General features: G+C 38.6%; 2 protein-coding genes and 1 long non-coding RNA gene across 4 annotated transcripts; 2 read left to right on the forward strand and 1 right to left on the reverse strand.

Moving 5' to 3' along the window:
* Nucleotides 1-824: 824 nt before the first annotated feature.
* zgc:153913 (carboxypeptidase N subunit 2) lies at nt 825-3,528 on the reverse strand. 2 transcript variants are annotated; one of them, XM_032532247.1, is made up of 2 exons: nt 3,288-3,528; nt 825-3,190 (listed from the first exon to the last, which is right to left on the reverse strand). In XM_032532247.1, exon 2 carries the CDS (start codon nt 3,158-3,160, stop codon nt 1,595-1,597), a length of 1,566 nt encoding a protein of 521 aa, XP_032388138.1. In that variant the 5' UTR covers nt 3,161-3,190; nt 3,288-3,528; the 3' UTR covers nt 825-1,594. The 2 variants fall into 2 exon arrangements, with proteins under 2 accessions (XP_032388138.1, XP_032388137.1); XM_032532246.1 differs by having other exon boundaries at nt 825-3,166; nt 3,288-3,526.
* Nucleotides 3,529-4,220: 692 nt separating this feature from the next.
* On the forward strand, nt 4,221-8,827 carry cldn1 (claudin 1). The gene is made up of 4 exons (XM_032532276.1): nt 4,221-4,566; nt 6,197-6,361; nt 6,653-6,737; nt 8,394-8,827. Exons 1-4 carry the CDS (start codon nt 4,344-4,346, stop codon nt 8,554-8,556), a joined length of 636 nt encoding a protein of 211 aa, XP_032388167.1. The 5' UTR covers nt 4,221-4,343; the 3' UTR covers nt 8,557-8,827.
* Nucleotides 8,828-13,013: 4,186 nt separating this feature from the next.
* LOC116699226 (uncharacterized) lies at nt 13,014-16,556 on the forward strand. The gene is made up of 3 exons (XR_004334395.1): nt 13,014-13,406; nt 14,446-14,648; nt 15,421-16,556. It is a non-coding gene; the product is annotated as an uncharacterized LOC116699226 (long non-coding RNA).
* The last annotated feature ends 200 nt before the right edge of the window (nt 16,557-16,756 follow it).

Below are 16,756 nucleotides of genomic sequence, written 5' to 3' on the forward strand. Positions count from 1 at the left end.
GCTATCAACATCGTGCTAAAACTTTGTTCATCTGAAACTTCTTATCTATCTTTAGATGAGGAGCCTGAGACAAGACATTCAGTTCATCTGCTGTCCCACATGCTGCAGTCCAACCAAAATTACACAGCACTGAGGACATACAAGAATAATCAGTATAATCTGTGTATGGCACAGTGGTGGGGCCTAATCCTTTATTCTGACTTTGAGGTTTTCTTGTGGCTCTTGGCCACTCATCACTTTTGGTAAATATGACTGTCCAATTCTTATTTTGTAAATGTGGAGTTTATGAAAATATCTTGTGTCACCGTTAATTTATTTTCACAACAGTAGTGCCACCTTTTGACTGTCTGTGTTAATACACCATTGATTTTTCTTTGGAAAAGAATAATATACTGTAAACAGGTATGTATATGGAAACTCACAAAATTGTATATAACAAAAAATCTTTCTTATATACAACATAAATGTTAAAAAAAACTTAACTGAGTGAGTTATTTTACATTATACTGCACACAAAACGTGTATGACAACTATAATAACAGGAATATTTATCTCATATGATGGATTGCTATAGGTTAAACTATCCAACATATTAAATAGTTACTAGTTTCATTTTGACCAACTACAGCATCAAAATGTTGCATACACATGAATGCATCAGTGATAATAATCCAATAGCATTATATATAATAATATAATAAGGAGAAGAGCTATTCTACTTCTATTTTTAAGTACATTAGCTAATAATACGTCCACACTTTTACTCACATAACATTTTCAAATGATTTTGAGTAATTAGTAATTGAGTATTAGAAAGAGTTTCTCAAATGTATTTTTTGGTGTTTTGAGCACCACAAGCCGAGTGCTATCTAGTTCTATTATATTGGAGAGAAGGCAGACATCTCTTTGGCCGATATCTCCAACACTGGACAGCTCACACCAAAACAATCTAGACTGATCATTACTGTAGCATTAGAGTTAAGAGGAAAATAATGTATTTTTGTTTTTGGGGTGAACTGTCCCTTTAAGTGAAAGATCGGAATAAATCCTAAACAGACTAGGTTTCCTGCCTTTTTAAAGTGTTGGGAATGTTTTAATTAAACTAATCATTTGAAGAAGCAAATAATATATTTTGTTGACATTTTACACCGGCAGCTGCTGCATGACTTCTTTCAAACTGCAAAAAACATGATATGCCCATAAAAGGACATATTCACCCATTTCTAAGTACTCTGAATTGTTGTCCTGACAATTGTTCAGTTTGACAATGCCAGTGTACAGAAACAAGTGAGCCAGCATCTACTGGAGATCCAACATGTAAACAGATAATTAACATGCTACTCACTGATCCTTTCAGCAGTGATCTTAAAAAGTAGTGGGGTGAACTTTGAACTTTACAAAAAAAGGGTTCATCCACCCCTCTTATCATTCAGAAGCATGCATGTTTGCTTGTTATCAGCAGCCTAGTTGGAGATTTGTTTACAGTATTGACTTTGACAGTCGGAACCTATAATATCACTCTCTTTGTATGAACAAAGACCAAATGTAGAGAACGTATTTGCACAGAGAACAAAGTCTGATTAAGAGTAAAAAACTACTGATCGGGGATCACGATCATTGTCTCATTGCAACATTGAGGCTCATTTTTTAAAATATGCTCCTTAACGTTGCCGTCATCCTCCTGAAACCGTACCTTCACGGTAAATGGAGAGCATTTATCTACTTTACAATTGAGCATCACAGTGTCATTTGACAATTGTAGGCTGCAGCTGCTGAGATCAGGCGTGTCATCTTTAGAAACCTGACACACCAGCTGGTCCTTGTCGATGGAGACAACTGGCCGTCTTCTCAAAAAGCTGGGGCTTGCACAGAGCATCCTGTCAACCATTTCTACGTCTCTGCTGTTTCTCAACACCCAGTCATGCAGGTACCACATGTGGCAGTCACATGTCCAGGGGTTCCCGTGCAGTCTGACTGTGTGCTGGAGGACAAAAGGGTCTAAAAAGCCCAATGGGAGAGTTTCCAACTGGTTGTCAGACAGGTAGAGCTGCTGAATGAGCACCTGGTCCTCAAACAGTTTGGCGTCCACCTTGCTCAGGTTGTTCTTGTGTAGGTGGATGGCCTTGATTCTGAATAGATCATTAAAGATCATTGTGGGCAGCAGGGTGAGCTGGTTTTCAGACAGGTCCACATTCTCCAAGGCTGTGACATTTCTTAAAAGGTCCTCGGGAAGGTCAGAGAGCTGGTTAGAGCACAAGATTAGGTCAGTAAGAGATGTCAAACTGCTTAGAGAGGACAGCTCAGTCAATCTGTTGCCCTTTAGGTTCAGCTCCTTCAAATTTGAGGCTTCAAATCCAAACACTTTGTCGCTGAAGGTTGTGAGAAGGTTTCCACGGAGGTTCAGCACCTTCAGTTCGGTTAACACAAAGAAGACATTGTCAAGGAGTTTTGATATCTTATTCCCCTCCAAGTGAAGCTCTATAAGCTGAGAAATATTGTGAAACATGTCAGATGTAAGATTGCGGATGAGGTTGTTGTTCATTTTCAGGATCTCCAGTCTCGTCGGACCAGAAAAAGTTTCTCTTTTTACGTCTTCAAGCTTATTTTGGGACAAATCCAGGACACGTAGATTGTGGAGGTTCAGCAGAAGAAATGGGGGCAGATCTGATATGATGTTGCCCTTCATCTGCAGTGTCTCAAGATGTTTGAGAGAGTCAAACATGCCAGGAAGCACGGTCTTAAAACTGTTGAAGTTAAGCAGCAGTTTAGTTAAGTTTTCCTGCTTTGAAAAAGTCCCCAAATATAAATGGTCCAGCCAGGGGTTCCCACTGATTTCCAACTCCTGCAGCTCAACCAGATGCTCAAAAGCCTGAGAGTTAACACTTTGCAGTGCATTATTTAGGAAGATAAGCTTGGTCAGTTGAGGGCTCCCCTCTAAAGTGCGGGGGAACAGGTACGCCACGGCTGAATTAATTACAATAAAGTCCTTGACCTGTCTAGATGTGTTCATGGGTAAAGATGCCATCCGTTCATCAGCACACAGTATTTGGACTGAAGTGAAACACTGGCAAGTGTATGGACAAGAGTTGTGTGACTGTGTGTTGCCTTTGTGACAGAGAAGCAGCACCAGGAACAGAATCAGTCCAGATTCTTTGTCCATTTTTCACTGACAAAAACATGAAGAAGGTTTCTATGAATTAAAAGGAAATCAAAGTCGATGTTGCCATATGTTGACACAGAGATTAAAAAGAGTACTTTTCTATTTAAATAAACAAAATCCAACATACCTCTGTTATACAGGGATCCCGCAGCATTGAAACAAATCTCCCTGTGGATCTACAAGCCAGCTGACACAAAGTGCAAACAACTACAAGTCTGAATTAGGCAAGACAAAACCTTTGGTCAGCGGCCAGTTACAGCCACGGTTTCATTTGCTCACAATTGTTGAATTCAGCAAATGAGCTCACACCACGGAACATAGTTGACTTTTATTGGTTGCTATGACATAGGGTGCAACATGTAGAATAAAAAGCTTTTTTTGCAAGTTAGTTTCAGCACAAGTCTGTTAGAGATGAGTCACTATTTGCCTACAAATGACAAATCTAAGAGGAAATGTTGTTTGTTTTTCTGAAATAACAAATAGGCCTATTACTACTACTAATACAACTACTGCTACCTCTACTAAAAACCATATTAATTCAGCTTGGTTTATTTGTTTAAAGCTTTAGTGGTAACTTTTTGATATTAATGAACATCTGTTCAAAAATTCACATACAGAACAGTACAATAAAACAGGACCAGGGAGGCATAAAGGGGAGAGCTGGGCCATTTCAACTATTTTTATGAAAAGCCTGGTGTGACAGCAATGTTTCCAAATAAAACTTGTCTTTAATTATTTCAAGTCAAGGGTGTATACATCTTATACCATACATTATATTAGATATATGGTGATGATAAAATATTGTTATATTGTATTGTTATTGTTGTTGTTGTTGATTATATAATAACAGCACATACATTTTGCTCTAAAAATACAGCACACTTGTGATGTACAGAAACTGGCACAACCTCAGCTGTATTGTAAATACAAAATGTGAAAATTGTGTTGTCTTACTGTGTTCTCCACTAGGTGTCGTCCTGCTCTTCCTAACGTCAGTCAGAGGGGGCTAGCATTCCGAGATCCTCCCTCTCCTCTGGGGTGTTCCCTGAGGATGCACAGGTAGACAGCACTGTTTGGCATGCATCAGATCCACCATCCCAAACCTTCAGGAACTACATCGTGAAGGTTTTTGGAACTTTCCCAACTTTGATCATTACCCATTTTTAGTTTCTGACGTGAAACGATGGCCAACGCAGGTATACAGCTTCTCGGCTTCACACTGGCCTTCCTGGGCTTCGTTGGCTTGATAGCATCCACAGTCATGGTGGAATGGAAAGCTTCATCGTATGCAGGAGACAACATCATCACAGCTCAGGCGTTGTATGAAGGGCTGTGGAAGACCTGTGCATCACAGAGCACTGGTCAAGTTCAGTGTAAAGTGTATGATTCACTTCTCCAGCTACCAGGTGATGTTGTTTACATAGCATGTTTTCTTTAAATCTTTTCTAAGATTCCTTTGCAAAGACCAACAACTCATCGTAAATCATATTATCTATTATACCACGTCAGACACAGCATAGTGATAACAATTAGGCTGAAAGTGTGTCTTAAATCAACTTCTTCTTCTGCTAAAAATATGGGCTTGGGTACACAATGTGTCACCGGACAACAAATACATTTATAAAACAATTAAGTGAAATTCTTTCTTTTTTTCTCCAATGGTGACTTCATGAAATTAAAATTGTGAATTTATGAGATTTATCAATCTTAGAAGTTTAAGATTCATGGGCTGATGTGCTGTGAAACAGGAATGTGTAAGTCTCTTTGGTCATTCAAACCTCCCTAGAGGTTTAAGAAAGTACCCTCATTGCTCCCTTGCGTGCAGAGGCACGTCAGTCAAATACCAGCACCTGGCTGATCAAAAAGAACCTATTCTTTGAAATCGATTCGAACTGAAATACATATTTTGCACAGTGTTTGAGCTCAACTGCAAATGCATCTGTGTAAATGGATTTTTAATTTCTATATCAGGGATGTTCAAAAGGGGGTCCAAGAGTCAATGCATGGGACCAAGTTTTTTCATAAATTAAAAAGTCTTGACATAAATCCAGCATATTATTAGCAAATATTAATCCCCACTGATGATAGGCTTACTATCTTATAGGTACTGTAGTCACTAAGGCCATCCACAGGTAATCCTAAGGATTCACTGTGTCACATGTATGTTAAACATTAAAACATGATTTATAAAATTGGTAGACTATTTTAAATAGCATTCTATACATAGAACAACTAGTATTCTATGCAAAAAAGGTATGTATCTAGACATTAGGCCTCTGTACAAGTTATTGTAGGCCCATTTCCTCTTGCAACTTATTTTTTTCAATATTTGTAGTAGGGGGTAGGCATGGGCCTTACCGGTTTCAAGGTACACCGAGTTTGAAAAATGTTCTGTCATACCTTTGCTAAGATATAAGTCTTAAAGGAAAAAAAGTGCAGTTTAGGAATCCCTCTCCCTGCCAGTGTGCAGTGTGTTTGATAATCAAATACATTGTGTTCAATGGGGGGGGGGGGAATAAATTTAATTTCAAAATTAATATATTCATAGTTGTAATTGCAATAACATAATACAGTGAAACTGATGTTTTTTCTGACTGTTATCATACCGTCCGAATCTCATAGCGGCCCATGCTTAGTAGGGGGTGCCTGGTCCATCACTCTTTCAGTTATGGGGTTCTTGGCTTAAAAACGTTGAAGACCCCAGTTATATCATCATAGATCATAAAAGGCTGATACCAGTGTCATCAGATAGGAATGTTTCCAGCACACCTCAGCTGGATGTGACTCATGTTGCCTGTGTAGTGTCTGCTGTAAACAAGAAGACCACTGAGATCCAACAAAGAGATTTTTTAAGCTAAGATTTAAGATTTTTTATTTGTTTAAGCTTTTATTTGAGATATATAGAAATTAGAGGTACTCTACTTCACTTTATAAGGTCAAAGGTCAAAGCTAATTTAATAAATAATTTTACCAAGCCCTGAAATTGAATAAGACCTGTTGAAATCAAGCGATCCTGTGCTATGTCTTTGTCTCCAGGGATTGTACAGGGCACACGAGGGCTGATGCTGTGCGCCGTCTTGATGTGCTTTATTTCTATCATGTTGGACATGGTGGGCATGAGGTGCACCACCTGCATGTCAGAACAACCAGTGCAGAAGGACAAAGTGGCTCTTGCTGGAGGGGTTATCTTCATTATCGCTGGTCAGAGTCCATTCACTTCACACACACACACACACAAGCACGCACGCACGCACATGCAAGGACACACACTGCTTGAACATCATCTGACTTGTAGGGACATTGTTTTTCCCTAGAGATGTTGCATCAAACTACTGTATGTTTTGCTTTGACCACCATATCGCAACAATTCTTCAACATGATTTAGCTTGTAGTGAATCTTTGGCTCATAGATGATACAGCCCAGCCCTGCACATTTTAACCTGTGTATTGCAACTATAATTGAAAAAACAAAATCTGCTCATGGTTTTACAGGTGTGCTTGCTCTGGTGGGAACGTCTTGGTATGGTCACAGAATAGCCCAGGAATTCTACAACCCATTCACTCCGACTAATTCAAAGTGAGATCCTCCTCCTCTTTCTCTTTAGTTTGGAATTCACACCAATTATCAGGTATCACTGTGGCAGATTAATGACACAGAGGACGAACACTTAAGGCCCTGACACACCAACCCAACGGCCGCTCGTTGGCTCATCGAGGTCCAAAAAGGGCCTCGGAACACACCAAACCGACTTCTGCAGCAGTCTGCGCTAATCTGTATTGTTGCCCAAAAAATGAAAACCAGAAATGACAAACGCATCATGTGGGTCTGACTTCTCCAGCCAACCATAATGGCGGCTTCGAAATACAATCGCGTATTTTATGAAAACATTTTAAGCGCTAAATAGGCCATACGGTTGCTGAATCTGTCTTAATTTCATAATGACAAAAGTCAGTTTAATAGATTTTTGTCTGATTTTGAGAGGCGGTCGATGCTCATCCCGCTTGACATTTCCAGGTTAACTTTCCACCAATCAGATTGGTCATTGAGTCCGACTGATCGAACTCCAATTCAACATTTCAAATTGGCCAAAATGAAGGCCGACGGCCTCTCCGACGGCCGACGGCACAGAACACACTGAACAGACTCGAGTCACTGACCTCGCCAGAGTGTCCGACGGCCAATCAGGTTGGTGTGTCAGGGCCAATCAATTTTGTTCTACTGCCAGGAGTCAGTATGGCTTTGAGGACTTGCTGGCTGCCAGTCCTCCCCAAGTTGTCGTTTAGTATTACACATGTTAAAGAATAGTTTTATATTTTCAATGGAGAAAGACACACTCATATTTTGTTTCTACTTAATTAAAAGTACCAGTATCACTCTGTAAAAATTTGTTTTTTGCTTTATACAAGTAAAAATCCTTTGTTGCTACCGAGTATAAACGTATTATCAGTCAAATTTACTTAAAGAATCAAAATTAAAACCCCTTTATAGCACAGCATCATATTTTAAAAATGGATCATAAATTCTGTTTGTAAAATCTTAATCTGGAAAGTATCTGGTAACTATATGTGTCAAATAAATGTAGGCTTTGTGGAATAAAAAGCAAAATTTGCCTCAGAAATGTAGCTGAGTAGTAGGCCTATAAAGTATACCAAAACATTAATAAAGTCATAATAAAGTACCTCAGAATTGTACGGTACTTGACTAACGTTAGTCTTTATCCATAGATATTTTGGAAAAATACATGGTAAATATGAAGCCATAGCTAGCCTGCAGCCAGTTAGCTTAATTTAGCATATAACAACTAAAAACAGGGGAAAACAGCCATCCTGGAGAAGTTACCGTGATGGCAGGAAACCAGCGGAGACGCCATGAAGTCCGCCAAGGTCTTTACACAAGGCTAAAGCTATGTTCCTAGTCTTTATGCTAAAATAAAATAACTGTCTAATAATTGTCCACTGGCAGTAATTTCATATTTACCATACAGACTTGAGAGTGGTATCTATTTTTTTATCAAACTCTCAACAATAAAAGCAGATTTTTCAAAATTTCAAATTGTTCCTTTAACGTTTAATTGTACTCTTTCATGTTAATGCAATTAAACTAGGCAATACTGGCTTGAAATCACATGTTGTGACGTTTGAATGTTTCTGCTGAGAATCAGACAGATTATAATATTATCAGTTTGTAAATTTGTCCACATAAGTATCAATGTGATGTGTGAATTATTCACAGGTATGAATTCGGGAGTGCCCTGTTTGTCGGATGGGGAGCTGCCGCTCTCATCATTATTGGAGGAAGCTTTCTCTGCTGCAACTGCTCCGGCAAAGGCTCAGGGAAGTCTCCGCGGTACCCAGCGCCCCGCTCTGCCGGCCAGCCGGACAAGAACTTTGTCTAGAACAATCACTCCATCCGGCCTCCGCTCATGGAAGATTGCTGTCTTTACAGGGAATATACTTCTGTATGTCATTTGGATTTTTGTTGTTGTTGCAAGATGTATATTTGCAGGTGTTTTATTTGGTGTATGTTTATATTTGTTGGTGAATACACTCCATGACAACAGTTTTCACCCATTTATTATAAATCTGCTGAGAGTGTGCCAGTTATTTTTTTCCTTATTTACTTTGTTTGAACTTGTGCCATTATTCCTGCATATTTTTTTAAATTAAATATAAGAAGAATTAATAGTGTTCACATTTTTTTTTTGTTTAATGAGTGACAAAAGCCTGGTTTAATCCTATAAAAGCCCAAAACCAACTACGTGTTACTATCTCTAGGTCCCTAAATTCCCTACCCTGTCCGTGTCACTCATACACAAGCCCTCAGTCCTTCTAGGCTATTTCTTGAGAAACAGGTCAAAAATACATAGACTTCTTAAAAAAAGTTAATAAAGGTCTCAGTCACTCCCACATTCACGTGTTAAGCTGGACAATGGGAGGACATACAGTCCAACAGAAATACTATTCTCCATTGTAAATAGGGACACAAAAACAAGAGGTATCATGGCTTATGTGCTACTGTTCATGAGAGTCCTGTCTAGGCAAGTGATGCCTCACAGCACATCCCCCAACATGTAGCAGGGACGGCTACAGAAATGTGTTGCCTCAGGGAAGACAAAACTAAACCAAACAGTGAGAAAGGAGGACAGGGAGTGGCTCTCGACAGGCATACCTCAAACCACCGGCTCCTGTCCCAACATGCCTCTTCACAGTGTTGTCGTGAGAGTTTATGCACCCAGATTTCAAATCATGTTTACCCACCTACGTTAACTCAAACTGTGTGATTCTCCATATGGAAGACTGAGAAGCATTTTTAACGTTCCCCTCCCACCGGTACATGCACAATAACATAGTTTTATCTTCTGTTTTATCTACTGTATGAACACACAGTTGTCTCCATTGTGCCACTTACAACACACACTGTGCAGTGATTCGGCAGCAGAGAGCGCCACCACATGGTAATCCTCCAGTCTGCTGCTCAAACACCAGGGAGCTGTACGATGGATTCATAAATAAAAAAAGACACATAAGACACATAGCAAAGGTCCCCATCTGGACTCAAACCAGTTACATGGTCATTGTCAGCGCCTTAAAAGCCTGGACCACCAGGAGGATGATCCTCCATTTTACGTAATTTACTGTTCAAAATTCTTAAGAAAAACTGTGTGTTGGAAACAATGCAGTTACTTATTTGACATTTGCCAGTCATGTGCTACAATAATTTGAAAACTGTTTCAGAATGCAACTAGCACTCTCTTGCTGATTTTATTTGGAGTTGCTTTGTGCAACAGTAGATTAAGCAAAAGATTGTATTCTTTAATGAGCAGCAAGCTCCCAGTGGTCACTGTGCAGCACAGTGTACATGGTTCCCTCTCCAGAGACAGAACTATGATGACAGAAACTCATGTTGGAGCAAACAGAGAGGAGAGGTGAATACAAATCAAAGGAAAAGCAAAATAATCTTTTGAGATATGTGCTACTCATTACAAAGACTTCATGGTAATTAATAACATCTTTAATCTTGAAGTTAATAATTAAGTTAAGAATTGAAGTTAAGAATTCCTGTTGTCGTGGTGTCCTCATGCCTTAGGGGTTAAGATGCTGACCATGACTTTAAAAGACTTTCTTTTGTCTGTTTTTGTGGTCTGCCTTTTCTAAATGCATTTCTGTGGGATTTCAGCACAATGCAGCTGATCCCATTGAAGTTCTCATATTTAATGTGTGACATTAATAATAACTGAACATGAATAACTGTTCAATTTTACTTCCTAAGAAGTCTTCAGTCCCCCCCCCACACACACTTCCAAGAAACTAATCTAGGCTCGTCTTACTGTCAATGACACTGCTTTGTCCATTTTGATGTACACCAGAAGGACATTCATATTCATAAAGAGAAAAATATGGGTGAATTGATAAGCACTTTAAGAAAATTCACAATATTTGAAATTACAAGCTACAATGTAAACATATGATTTAAAGTGAAATGTTAAACAATGTTATATCCTTTACAGAATGTATCCTTCCGTAATGTATGGATAACATGACTCCTCTGTGTACTCTACTTTGTAAGTAAATGTGTGAAAGTGATCATGTGTGGCCACCAGAGGACAACAGAGGCCAACGTTTGGATCAAATTTTAAAAATCAGTTGACATGAAACTAAAGAAATTACAAAACACCAATAAAATAAATATGTAATTGGAGAGGTACACACAGAAAAGCTATTGTCAACACTATCAATAATGTGTTAGACAAGAATAGATACAGACAGATTATGAGTTGTATAAAAAAGTTTTGTCTGAGATGTTAATATAACGGTTTTACACATATTATATATATATATATATATATATATATATATATATATATATATCAGATCACATTAACACACCTCTTTTACAATCATTTTTATCTTATATAAATACGCAAAGGAAATCATGTGATTGAAAATTCATTAAACAATCCAATACTACATTTGAAATATTTCTGATTAAAAAAAGAACAAAAAACTGTATTTTTTAACATAATTCAATAATAACTTAATACCACTAATTGAATAATGATGACAAAAATCAAAGGACAAACAAAGAAATGCACATAGACAGACCTTATCTGCAACCACTATGAATTTAAAATGTAATTAATGAAATTAGCAAAGAAACTTTCTCTGAACTGTTACACTTATAATTTGTGAACCATTTCAAAATTTCTTCATGACACTATTTACACTTCTATATGGCTTTGACTCTCATTCTACTTGACATAACTTTAAAAGCTGGTGGTCCAAAAACGATATGCTCTTTGTTGTTGCACTGTTGCTGGTCAGTGTGATGAGGAGAGTCAGAGCAGCTTAAATGTAGATGTTTGTAATTCCTGAAGTAGGAGATCACGACGTCTAAGGAGTGAAAAAAAGTATGCAAACAATAAACTGCAGGGACCTACAACATGTACTCCATTTGACCTTTGCTCTTCAGCGCACGTTACCCTCAGAGAGCTTTAAGAACACTCCTAAATGAATATAACTCATATCCTATGTACCCAAGTTACTATATACGCAGCTGCTCCAAGCAGGAAACACTGAAGGCAGGTTTGTTTGGTAATCTGCAGCACCAATGCTATTTTATGTTTAATTTGCATTCCAGCAAATGACCCATGAAATATGAGAATATGCTGTAATAAAACCCATTCAGAATGACACTTTTATGGTCTTTGTAAAACATCTAGACGTTCAGACTAATGAATTGCAACGACAGAGCAGTACTTAACTTAGGGGCTTCCCCCCTATTATTGGCTCTGGATCTGGACCAAACTCTAACTCAAACTGCGATAATGAGCAGAGTGCAGCTGCCAGACATCATAGGAAAATCAATGAGCAGGTACAAAAATCCAACAGAAAACTGAACTGCTGCTGGGAAAATCATTTCTGTTTTTCAGTATCGTCAGTGGCCTCTTGAATGTTACAAAAAAAACCTCCTGCTTAGAATGTGACATGGATACAGTGCATTTTTGTTCAATGTACAGCACCTTGAAGGTGCTTTATAAATATAGTTGACTTACTTACTGACTCACTCACAAACATGCTGACAATACATCTTCCACTGTTTATTAGAGCAAAGTTTTCCAATGGCCAACCAGCAGAGGTCCCCTCTGACTTGATTTTAAACTCTGTCAATATAACCTCCTGCAGTGTGGGCAGAGATCCCCCAGTGAAAGCTGCAAAACCCAGTACCTTCCTGATCAAAATAACCTGATCTATTGATCCACTCTGCACTCAGTAGCTGCGACACCACAGAAGCACTGCCTGTTACCCAGAGACAGTCTGGGACCATCATATGATATTACATTGTGAATGCGGAACAGTTCATTGCAGTGGCCAGTTTGATTAGTCCATACGTGATTTTGTGTACATTTGCTTTATTATGATATAAATTGTTAAAAAAATTAAATAAATCAATATCATGACATTGATATTGATGCATTGTCCAATCCTCTGGAACCTTAGACCTGTGACATCTTAAATAAGCTATAAGAACTGCCTCTCTCTTTCAGTGATGTAATTTATCTCATGTTCACCTCAGGGGTCCCACTGCTGGATACAGTAGACAGAAAAGAAAAAAACCTGAGTGCTGACTCAATTGTTCGGGTTATTACTGCGCTTTGAACATTTGAAAGATGTTTTCTCTTAGTAATAAGTCTGACCTCCTGGCCAAGGCTTTGCTTGTGCATTTGATGCCCTGATGAATGGAACTGATTGACACACACACACACACACACACACACACACCACACACACACACACACACACACACACACACACACACACACACACACACACACAGTGCAAACAGGGACACAGATATAGACCCAGGACAGATGATCTGTGAAGCTTAACTAATGAGATCAGCTTAACTTAGAGGTTTTTTCATTCAACTCGGCAGGAAGACTAAATCTTTCTTGTGTGTGTCTGTGGCTGTGTGTACCAAGTATGTGTGTGTAAGTGTGTGTGTGTGTGTGTTTGTGTATGAACGTAATATGCATGTGAGTGCGTCAGTTCTACTTAATTAACTCTCTCAGCTCACTTATTTAAACATAGCTGACCTGCTCCAACAACTGTATTACTTTCAGCACAAAACAGATGAGTGTCTCCATGGGAACGATGGCCTCCTCCTCCATATTTGTCAGGGGTAAACAGTAGTTTTAATGTCTCCACTTGCTGCACCTCCTTGGAGAAGAGGGAGACGTATGTACATGTACGTACTGTATGTGTATGATGCTTGTGATGCATATATGTGAGTAAAATTCTTGATAAAAGTTGGTAATTATTTTGGACAATTGTCATATTGTAATCCAATGTTAAGTTAAAGTAATCATATCATGCTTTTTGGCTTTCCCCTTTCCTTTTTTTGTGTTATTTATCTTTTTTGTGCACGTTATACGTTTACAAAGTTAAAAAAAGGCCAAAGTCTACCCTAAAGGGACTTACCATCTCCAAAAGAAAACACTGTTCACAAACTGCTCCAAACAGCTCTATCCTTTACTTTCGTGACGAACGTGCGTTACGAAGTGACGCACGTTCGTCATAATGCTTGTATAACGTTAAATATATAAATGCTCGTATAACGTTCGTCATAATGCTCGCCTAGCTGCTGGCGTGGCACGCCCTCATGCTCTGCTTCTTAATGGCTAGCTGTCATTACCTAGGTACTTTGCATGTGCGACTCCCAACAAAGATGGAACAGAAGTGAGATGCCTCACTCTGTAGCTAAAACAGAGAGCTCAACACACAGGGTGAAAAGAGGAGCTGCAGCAATGTGAAGTACAACAAAAATATAATGTTTTTTGAAAATTAAACCACGTAAACCTATTCTGGTACAACCTCAAAATACAATTATGAACCTACAAATTAACCTAATATGATACAAACTGGTGATACTACACTGTGACAATTATTAGCAAGTTAACAGAAAACATAATAAAATACAGTACAATTAGATATAATAAAACCTCAAAAGGAGACACTTACATGCAATCTTAATGTAAAACTTTCATTAAAAAGCATCAACATGAACACAAAAGCTGCTGTGTGTTGCTCTCTGCTGCTCACTGCATTGAAGCTGTTACCATCAGACACACCTTCCTTCAACTCAGCAACAACAAACTCAAGGCCTTTGTAGTCCAACATTTACACGAATCTTAGTCGACCTCTCACTCAACTTTCAACTGCAAAACATTTTGCAAGAGTCCCTCACCTTGTATCTCATGACTATTTCCACATTCTCACTTTGGCAGTTGCAGATTTTGGATCTCTAGCAGGAGTCTCCAAAATATCCAGCGCAGCACGGCCAAGTGATTTTAACAGAAAGACACTGCCAGGTGTTGCTGCTCTGGCTCCCTGCCTCCTCCCATCTAAGGAAGAGCAGAAGCCAATTGAATTCAAGACCCAACACCTGCTTTCCTGAGTAATGCAACCCTCCCTCAAGAAACCTGTTCAGGTAGGTCAATAAGGGTCTGGAGTGATATTTTGTCAAGACATACAGTGTATGAGGCCCTCATACCATTTTGTACCTGAACAGAGAGAACATCATTAAGATTTCTTTCATAACCTCAAAACTATCTGAATATGGAATGACTTTTTTTTTTCAAATACCAAACAACACAAATTATTTCCATGTATTATTTATGTTAAATAAACAATCCATGCCATTCGTTTATCAGATTCCTTGTGGATGTTTTTGTTTTACCTTTTTTGTTTTCTTTAAATGCAATAAATGTGTGCAATGAATAGAACTCTTACAGCATTCCAGACATAATTTCTAATTATTTGTGTCTACGTACATGAAGCATCCGGTGTTTTTCTTAACCACCAGAGATATGGTGGTCTATCTGGTGTTACTCAGTGTGAGCTCATCCCCCAAAAGATATTGAAATGTTTCTCCCTAAGCCTTAAACAAATACAGCAAACCCTCCACGTGGCGTACACATGGTTCTGATCATGAGACACAGAAAGCCAGAAATGATATCTCTGTTACAAACACACGCAGACTTTAGCACTCTCACTATTGTGAGCTGCTGGCTTGTGGATTTTTTTTTTTTGTATTTAGTGTTTCCTATAATTGCTGCTGTATCATATATACATTTGAATAAAGTGTTCTAAATGTGCTTATTAGTCAGAATTTCTAAATATTGCAGTTACAGGTGGTGTGCAGGAAAAACACAGCAGAGAAGTCTAATAAATTTACATTTATCTCTTCCCTGTTTTACTAGATGATTGATGCTCATCTCTGCGAAGTATGAGTGGATGTTAAGAGGATGCTGAAATCCATGGACCGACCAGCCAAGACATGTATGTCTGTATTCTGTCTCTGAACAGTTGACTGTACAGTTTTATTACAAAGGAAACAAAAACAAGTTAACAAATTATGGCAATGCTCAGAGGTGGAAAGCCAGCATGTGATCATGTCATATGCTTAGCCAAATGAAGCACTGCCACAATGCAGTACCATGCTGTCAATCCACATGTATCTTCCTTGAGATGGATGTAAGTACAGGGGAATCATCTATTTCAAATTAGAGAGAAAAATACAAAGTATCAAAAATATCAGTTGCATTTCTCCAAAAACAAGTCAACTTCATTTGTATAGCACATTTCATACAAAAGGCTGAATGTGCTTCAACATAAAAAAGCAAAAAAAAGTAATAAAACAAAAGTGGGCAAAGGCACAGGCTCATAATTAGATTTCTTTCTTTTTTCTATGCAGTCATATGAAATTCATTCAATCATCCAATTGATCTGCTGGACAAATACCACTAAGGATTGAAATTAATTATCTTAAGTAAGTCTCAGTCTTCTCTCTTGTTCTCAGAATCAATCGTGACATTTTGCGTTGTTGTGTGGTATAGTGGCCTTTTAATGACCAACAAGCATAAGCTATCAAAGCTGGTAAAAGCTGCGTCTAAGGTGGTTGGGGCACAGCGACCTCAGCCGCAACATGTATATGATAAACAGGTTAAGGGTAAGGCGGACCAGATTTTAAACTGCCATGATCACCCACTCTTTGGGGAATTTAATCTGCTCCCCTCGGGTAGCCATTTTAGGCTACCTATGTTAAGAACTAGACGTGCCAGGTATTCCTTTATTCCTGTGGCTATTTGTATTGGTTGTGACATTTTAAATCATGTCAATTACAAAAGCCACAATAGTGGAACTTACATCAGCGCTTTACAGGTCAAGTAGTCATGTTTTGGCCGCTGAGAGATTAGAAGGAGGTTATAGATAATCATTCAGCTTGCTTTCCATGGAAAATAAAACAAGTTACATGGAATTTTATGAAAAAAATCACTTTTTCTGGGATTCGGGGTGTTATATTGTGTCTCTGTGCTTCCACAAGCATACAAGTTTGCCAAAAAAACTATCCATGCTGAGACACGGGTTTCTGAATGTTCTCTGCCTTCAGTCACCGGGTGAGCTCATAGAGAGTTAAAGAAATGGACCAACAGATCCCGTTCCCGTTGCCCAGTGAAGTCTATTAGAAGCACTTTTCCGGTGATGGCTGAGTGTTACTGCGCAGCCTCCAACTCAGCTTGATGACGAAGACGTGAC

This window comes from Etheostoma spectabile, chromosome 12 (assembly GCF_008692095.1).
Source record: "Etheostoma spectabile isolate EspeVRDwgs_2016 chromosome 12, UIUC_Espe_1.0, whole genome shotgun sequence".
NCBI classification, from domain to species: Eukaryota; Metazoa; Chordata; class Actinopteri; order Perciformes; family Percidae; genus Etheostoma; species Etheostoma spectabile.

Excerpts from the sequence above, each read along its gene's own strand:
- zgc:153913 (XM_032532247.1), bottom strand. The coding sequence starts at position 3,160 with ATGGACAAAGAATCTGGACTGATTCTGTTCCTGGTGCTGCTTCTCTGT.
- cldn1 (XM_032532276.1), top strand. The coding sequence starts at position 4,344 with ATGGCCAACGCAGGTATACAGCTTCTCGGCTTCACACTGGCCTTCCTG. Across the intron at positions 4,567-6,196 it reads TTCACTTCTCCAGCTACCAG|GGATTGTACAGGGCACACGA; the intron begins GTGATGTTGTTT and ends CTTTGTCTCCAG. Across the intron at positions 6,738-8,393 it reads TTCACTCCGACTAATTCAAA|GTATGAATTCGGGAGTGCCC; the intron begins GTGAGATCCTCC and ends AATTATTCACAG.